This window comes from Salvelinus sp. IW2-2015, linkage group LG6.1 (genome assembly GCF_002910315.2).
Source record: "Salvelinus sp. IW2-2015 linkage group LG6.1, ASM291031v2, whole genome shotgun sequence".
NCBI lineage: Eukaryota > Metazoa > Chordata > Actinopteri > Salmoniformes > Salmonidae > Salvelinus > Salvelinus sp. IW2-2015.
The window spans coordinates 14,189,854-14,198,280 of NC_036845.1; the positions used below are offsets into that span (position 1 = coordinate 14,189,854).

Genomic DNA, 8,427 nt, shown 5'->3' on the forward strand with positions numbered 1-8,427 from the left:
GAATCTGTGTGAAGCCTCCTCGATATAAATTTGACAAATGAAACATAGCTAATTTGCGAAGTGAAGTGATCAGGCAAATACTTAGCCTGTTCCTCAGGTGTTCTGCCAAGAGGAGTGTGTGTGTTCCTGTCTGATGTTGTGCACTGCGTATGAATGCACTGTAACCTGTGTGTGTCCCAGAGTCATTAGTCCCAAGTTCAGTTGAGACCGAACCCAATAATGTTATATATATTTTTTAAGAAATTCTGCCAAGGTTTGAAAATGTGCCTGTGGTCAGTTCTGATGGTTAGTACGACGTCAAGAACACTACATTTTATTGCACTGTATGCTTTTCTACTTCACTCTTGCTCTGCGTCCATGTAATCAAACCCCTCAACCAGATTTAAAAGTGCCAATTCCTTAAAAAAGCTGTACATTTCAGCCAAGCCCTCGTGGTGTACGTTCCAAAACACAGAAGTTGCACCACAACTTCAATTCCATCCCAGCAGCGACATAGATGTAAAAATACAGCCAGAGAGTCTTCAACACACTGTCTCTCACAGCTACACACACTCTGATCCCTCTATGGGGCGGTGGCAGCACCTCTATGGACTAGTGGAGACTGGTGTCACTTTAATCAGAGGTTGGGCTCATTGTAATGGCTGGAATGGAATGGAAACCATGTTGTTGATCTGATACCTTTCCATTTATTCTATTTCAGTCATAACAATGAGCCTACCTTCTTATTTCTCCCTCCACCAGACTCCGTGAGAGAGGAGGGGCAACAGTGGCAACAGTCGATTCACAGATCCAGTAGTGTTAAAGGTCATGACCCAGAAGTTAAACGTGTGTGTGTTTATCAATATGCCCATCTGGAGGTCAGGGTTGTGGTAAAGGTCAAAGGCTAAAAGTTCAAAGGAAGTTTCACTAGGGCAGTCTCAGCCAGTCATGTTGAATGGAAAGAGGATAGCAGGGTTGTAGAAGAGACATTTTAAGTAGGTAATGAGATCTGATCTGTGGTTTAAACCATTCGTCCTCCAGTTACTGCTGTCTTTGGACTTGAACTGGACTTTGAACTGTTTAGAATGTAGGCCTATGTACATATCATTCCACAGACCCTAGACTTGTACATGTAGAATAACTATATTTTTTACACAAAGTTCATTTGCAATGTGAAGTTTATCAATTAAAGTACAATCAAAGACAAAATACATACACTCAAGTACACAGTTTATAGTCAAGGCATACAGCAGCACGATAATGTTGAGTAGTTGGGACCAGAGGGCTTACCGTATACATTAAGGTCAGACTGTCTTTCTCATCCAGTAGTCCTACGGAAGCTAGCCCACGGTGGCCTTAAACAGTGATCTGTGGCGTTCTAGTGGTTTAATGGTCTAACAGATCTCTCTAATGTGCTCTGGTGTTGTGGTGGTGGACTAACGGATGTCCCTCCTATGGTTCTGTGTGTTTTAGGGCATGGCCTTCTCCCTGGAGGAACGACTCCAGCTGGGGATCCACGGCCTGCTGCCTCCCTGCTTCCTCAGCCAGGACGTCCAGCTCCTCCGGGTCCTCAAGAACTACGAGATGAAGAGGGACGACCTGGACAGGTGAGACTGCTCCGGGTCCTCAAGAACTACGAGATGAAGAGGGACGACCTGGACAGGTGAGACTGAGATCCTGTGTGCGTCTGTCTCGTCTGTCCTCTCCGCGCAGGGAGAGAAAGATCACACACCTGGAAGCCTTCAAAGAGACTGAGATTTAAGGGAAGGATTACTGACTAGTCCTCTGAGCTCATTATTCAACCCACCCTAGCACCCTACTGGTTACTGAACAAACCGCTACTACTTTTTTCTCAATTTCTATGGCTTCATTCTTCCTTGTCCTCTTCTTCTTCACAGCATTTTACAATCTTCTTTAAGACATAAAATAAATGCTGATTTTAATCTCCAGTCCCTACTGCAGCTGATTAGGGTCACAAAGGTTTAGTATTATGTAATGCTGCATTACTTATGTCTCAGGCTGATTTCTTTGATCATTGGCAGCTTGGTCACAGATACCACATTCCTGTAGTTAGTCATGCAGAGTGAATTTGACGTTTTGAATCATGGGGGTGGGTGTACCATATTCTCTGTGTTGATCCCTCTGTTTTAAAGGAAACATTCACCCAAAAACGATTTTGGTATTTGGACATCTGTCCATTGTTGACATAGTTACAAAATGTTTTACTTGTCAGCAATCAAGTTTAAGATATGTTACTTTTCAAATACAGAAATCATCATCCCTGTATGACACATTTTGCATCCTATGACACAAAATACAGCTTCATATGATGCACAATGCATCATACAGGGATGATTTCTTTATTTTGAAAGTTACATACAATACCATGCCAAATGTATGTGGACACCTGCTCGTCGAACATCTCATTCCAAAAATCAGGGGCATTAATATGGAGTTGGTCTCCCCCTTTGCTGCTATAATAGCCTCCACTCTTCTGGGAAGGCTTTCTACTAGATGTTGGAACATTTCTGTGGGGACTTGCTTCCATTCAGCCACAAGAGGATTAGTGAGGTCGGGCACTGATGTTGGGCTATTAGGCCTGGCTGTCAGTCAGCATTCCAATTCATCCCAAAGTTGTTCGATGGGGTTTAGTTAAGGGCTCTGTGCAGGCCAGTCAAGTTCTTCAAAACCGGGTGAAAACAAACCATTTTTCTTTATAGACCTTGCTTTGTCCTTGGGCGCATGGTCATGCTGAAACTGGAACGCGCCTTCCCCAAACTGTTGCCACAAAGTTGGAAGCACAGAATCGTCTAAATTGTCATTGTATGCTGTAGCGTTACGATTTCCCTTCACTGGAACTAAGGGGACTAGCCGAAACATGAAAAACAGCACCAGACCATTATTCCTCCTTTACCAAACTTTACAATGGGCATTATGTATTCAGGCAGGTAGCGTTCTCCTGGCATCCGCCAAACCCAGATTCGTCCGTCGGACTGCCAGATGGTGAAGCGTGATTCATCACTCCAGAGAACTAATTTCCACTGCTCCAGAGTCCAATGGCGGAGAGCTTTACACCACTCCAGCCGACGCTTGGCATTGTGTATGTTTAAGCTGCGCGCTTCACCAAGCTGCCCGCTTTAGCACTCGGCGGTTGTGTTCTGTGAGCTTGTTTGGCCTACCACTTTGCAGCTGAGCCGTTGTTGCTCCTAGACGTTTCCACTTTTCAATAACAGCACTTACAGTTGACTGGGACAGCTCTAGCAGGGCAGAAATTTGACAAACTGATTTGTTGGAAAGGTGGCATCCTATGATGGTGCCACGTTGAAAGTCACTGAGCTCTTCAGTACGGGCCATTCTACTGCCAATATTTGTCTATGGAAATTGCATGGTTGTGTGTTCAATTTTATACACTTGTCAGCAACGGGTGTGGCTGAAATCGCAGAGTCCACTACTTTGAAGGCGTGTCCACATACTTTTGAGCATGTAGTGTATCTTGAAAACTTGTTTGCTGACGAGCAGTACATCTCTCTGTCAGACACTACAAGGCTTCAGGTAAATGTAATCCCAAGGTTGGATACATTTCCATAGTGGCAGGACATCAGGTCTCAATAGTCTTCATTTGTGGCCTGTGGATGTGTAGTTAGTGTGAGGACTGGTTGGGTTGGTTAATGGGACAGAGAGAGACAGGATTTGTGGTCAGGAAGACCTGTTAGCCAGTGGTGTATAGTAGTTATTTAAAAATACTTTAAAATACGACTTAAGTTCCTTAAGAAAATATTGTACTTTTTACTCCATACATTTTCCTTGACAGCCAAAAGTAGTCGTTACATTTTGAATGCTTAGCAGGACAGGAAAATTGTCCAATTCCCGCACTTATCAACCGAACATCCCTGGTCATCTCTACTGCCTCTGATCTGGTGGAGTCACTAAACATACATGCTTCGTTTTGTAAATGATGTCTGAATGTTGGAGTATATGCCCATGGCTTTCCATAAATAAAAAAAATCTAGAAAATGGTGCCATCTGGTTGCTTAATATAAGGAATTTGAAATGATTTATTATTTTACTTTTGATACTTAAGTATATTTTAAACCAAATACTTTTAGACTTTTACTCACGTAGTATTTTACTGGGTGACGTTCACTTTTACTTGAGTCATGTTCTATGTATGACAGTTGGGTACTTTTTCCACCACTGCTTTTAGCCCACTTGATTTTCCAGCGTGGTGGTATGATGACTGAGGCACGGTTGCTATACTGTCCCACGCCAATCCTCCAAAACAGCAATTAGCCGTGTTTTATTCCTATTCCCATGCCCTTTCAATGTCATCAACAATTTGTCTCATAGTCTTCCAGTCCACTCAGGGCATCGGACCAGTTTATTAGAGCTGGTATTCGCCCTGCCTGTCCTCATGCCTCTGGCCATAGTATTTCCATTGCAGTCTGGGCCTTACGTTTTTTCTCAAGCCTTCTGTGGTATTTGCTGGATCCGACCGTGTCACTTTATTTTTGCATGACCGTTGCTCAAAACTCTCACTAAACGATACATGCCATTCTATTCCAAGCAGCAGCTATTTACTGTTTTTACTGCTCCCCAAAGCAGGGATTCATTCTGGTGTCTGGACATTGATAAAGCAGGCTGGACTTTGGACACCACTGGCTTGAAGCCCAAACATGTCTATAATAACAGAGATGGCGGCCTAGGCTGACTTTATCGGAGAGAACCTCTTCTATGCACGAAGACACAGTTGCAGAGATAAAGAGAAGGACTCACGAATACTAAAAGGTCATAGGGGTCAACTCTTAAAATGTCCACTTGTGATTTTAACCGGATGCATGTGGTATGCTATCTAGCAGTTTAAAGGAACATCATAAAAACCAACCGGCAAGAGTGTCTGCAAAGAATCATGAATTTGGATGGAGAAAGAAGGGGTTGGAAGAGGGAAAAGTTATTTTTCCCATGCCAAGTTTAAGCAGAGTTTCACACGCTTGTTAACACACTTTATCTGAAAAAAATGTGTGTGTGTGACTGTGATATTCTTTCAGGCCGAGAGAGAGCCACAACAGACTCGAGCTGTAGTCGCTCATGGAAAAGACAACTAGACTCATCATGGTTATTGACACCTGCTGTCCTGCCACAACTAGATAAGTGAAATCAAAATAATCATATGGGTCTAGACCACCTAGACTGAAATACCACATTTTTGACTGACAATATCCATTTTGTGCCACCCCGTTTCCTAGTGGCATGTGAGTGGTACAACCCTAGCTTGGCACTGTGCCTTGACGTGGCCTCAAAGTCACATCACCAATCACACAATGTTGGGCACCAATAAGTTGGTCTCTTTCTGTGTCCCTAGTTGGTGACTGAATTGTGGTGGTATGGCAGGATTCCCAAATTTGGCCTGTGGGTGGTTTTATTTGGCCACCCAAATTTGCTGAGCAAAAAATTATAATAATTTAAAAAATATATATATATTTGTTTTTTTAATGTTTTATTGTTGAACATAAAATACTGTAAAAATACCAGGGAATCAGCTCCAAGTGATTTTAACTTTGGAAATCTGTTCCCCAGTATTCCCACGCATAATAGACAGGCAAGTGATCGTATACAAATTTAAGAAAGGTTATAAATTACGGTTTTAGTCAAATATTATCTCTGTTCGGGCTTCTTGCGGTTCAATTTGCAGTCTACAAATGATTTGTAATTATGTTCCGGCCCCCTGACCATCCGCTCAATAGAAAATCAACCCGCGTCTGAATCTAGTTGATAATCCCTGTGGTATGATGTAAGCATAGGCGGAAATCCCAGGGGGGACGGGGGGGACACGACCCCCCCATCTTGGGAAAAATATGATTTGTCCCCCCCAATATATCACTGTAAACATAACTATGTAATTTCAATAATATTAATAATACGCAATGAAAGCACTTGTGCTGATTATAGACACTTAATAGCGCGTTTTTAAGTTTCAAAAGATTGCGACCCCCCCCGCCCTTTGCCTCACAATGGTTTGATCCACTGCCAGTTCTTTAGCTGGCAAGGTAATAGAGGGTTCGTATCTACTGTCCGAAAGGGACATGTACGTAAATGACGTGAGGTTAATCCAGTCAATCCATAGCAGGTCCATAGCAATGTTATTTATTTATTTTTATGTTGGCAGGGTTCACACACTAGSMGAATTTGCAGAGCTAGCGCGCAAACTAAAGCAAACATTAACTATCAAGCTAGCTAGTACCTATTCCATTTATGTGGCGTCGTCAAAGATGGAATCTTTGCTATCGTCAGTTTATTCCAAGATCAGCATGCAGCTGTAGTGCTTCGACGTCCCTGTGATAAGGTTAGCGATAAACTGAAGTCAAACTGAACAGAACAGAACTACACTCTCTCTACCATTGTCTTAAATATATATAATGGTTCGTTGCAAAAGATAAATTGTCGCTAGTGAACTTTTTTTATTTTATTTATTTCACCTTTATTTAACCAGGTAGCAAAGATTAAGCAAACACACAGAAACGGAATTGGTGCTCGCTAGCTTTACAAATTCAGCTATTGTGGGAAGCCAGCCCAATATGAAACAAACTATTAAAAGTACAAAAGGTTGCAGCATGTGTTGTGTAAATGTGGTGTGTGTGCAGCTAGGCCGGCCAGCCAGCCAGGTAGAAAAATGGCAGAAAAAAGTAAGAAGACGGACACCAGAGTATTGTCAGTACACCAAAACGCATAGTAAGAACTCTAGTAGCCTAATCTCAAAGACTAGTTGATAAAATGTTCATAAGAAAGAAGTGAAATGCTAATGGGAATGTTTCACAATGATGTCATTAGGCAGAGCAGGCAACAGATGGCACACAGACAGCAGAGCTGGGGACAGATATGCAGGGACAGACGGCAGAGACAGGGAGTCTCAGGTAAGTTTGTTGAGTCTTTGTTTGGCAACATTATGAAAGGTTCTCAATTTTTTTGACTTGTAAAATAGGGACATAATTGGAAAATGCCATGGATACCCCACTCTTAACTTAAACTGGTGACTAAACTAGATTTGTTTACGGCAATGGTATTGCTGTTGTGATTAATTGTGTAGTTTTGGGTACCGGTAGTTAGGAGTACGGCAAACACCTTATTTATTTTCTAGGAGACAGACTGTGAGTCAGTTAGGGTGGTGAAAGGGAAAGAGCCAGGGAGGAGACTTCAGAGGACAGTGTCACAGCCACGGCAGGACCAAGTGTCACCCTTGTTGCCAGCAGCACCAGTATAGGGACAGGGGCACAGCATTGTCCAGTTACCACAGTGATGGCACAAAACCATATCAGCCACACCCACAATTATAGAACCGCAAACTCTTGCCAACACAGTGTTGACGTTCAAGAGAGATGGTTTCGCGATTTCCCCTGGCTACATTATAATCCATCAATAAAAGGAGTGTTGTGTTTTCACTGTAGCCAAGGGTTTTCAAGCCAGCCATCTTTTGGCCAAAGAGCAGATGCTGCCTTCATTAGTGCAGGATTTAGGAACTGGAGAAAAGCCATTGAAAAATTCACAGCACATCAAAAACTGCCAAACCCACCACCACTTTGTAACTGTAACAGCACACCAGCTAAATCCAATCAGTGTCCAGTTATCCAGCGCGGTGGGGTAAACAGCAGCAGGACGCAAGGCATGCTTGATGAAAATTGTTAGTTCGGTGCGGCATGTAGTAAGACAGGGACAAGCCTTTAGAGCCACACGCATGACAGTGGGAATTTATACCAGATTTTGAAACTTAGGGCAGAAGAGGATGATCCCATTTTACTGAAGTGGTTTAACAGAGCGTACCACAATGTACACAGGCCCCAAAGCACAGAATGAAATTCTGAACATCATGGCAATAGTCATTCGAGGCATTGCAGCTGAGATTTAGGTCTCTTCCGATTGTACAATTTTATTAATTGTTGATGGTACTCAAGATGTCTCTGGTGCTGAACAGGAAATGTCTGTCTGCGTTATGTTGACCATGACCATGTCCCTCACAAGGAGTTTATTGGGCTATACAGGGTGTCGGAGACAACAGGCGAGGGCATTGCGAAAGTGGCAACTGATGTGTTGTTGAGGAAACCGACAAACATATGCTCGGTTCTTTTGTTCAGTAGTGTGGATAGCAGTGGTTCTCAACCTTTTGGGGGACTGGAACCCCTGCATATTTTGAGGCAAGGCAGGCAAGGTTTTGAGCGGTCCTCAGGGACTCCACCCCCTCTATATTATATGTAAACTTACTGGAAATCTTGTGGTACTGACTACATTCATTACACTTTTTTATTTCACAGACCCTTGCAATTAGTCATGGACCCCTGTTTGAGAACCCCTGGTGTAATTGATATTTGTTCTTTTGGTAGTAGTTTTCAGTACACTTACAAATGATTTATTTCATGTTATTTTATTTAAAATTGCATACTTTGTATCCTCTCTTTGGGG

At 42.7% G+C, this 8,427-nt stretch overlaps 1 protein-coding gene across 1 annotated transcript in view; it reads left to right on the forward strand.

The window, feature by feature from the left end:
• LOC111965149 (NADP-dependent malic enzyme) overlaps positions 1 to 8,427 on the forward strand; it is a 118,241-nt gene that overhangs the window by 36,712 nt on the left and 73,102 nt on the right. The window contains exon 2 of the mRNA XM_023989169.2: positions 1,453 to 1,586. Within this exon, the coding sequence (XP_023844937.1) occupies positions 1,453 to 1,586 (134 nt within the window). The remainder of the gene's footprint in view (positions 1 to 1,452; positions 1,587 to 8,427) is intronic.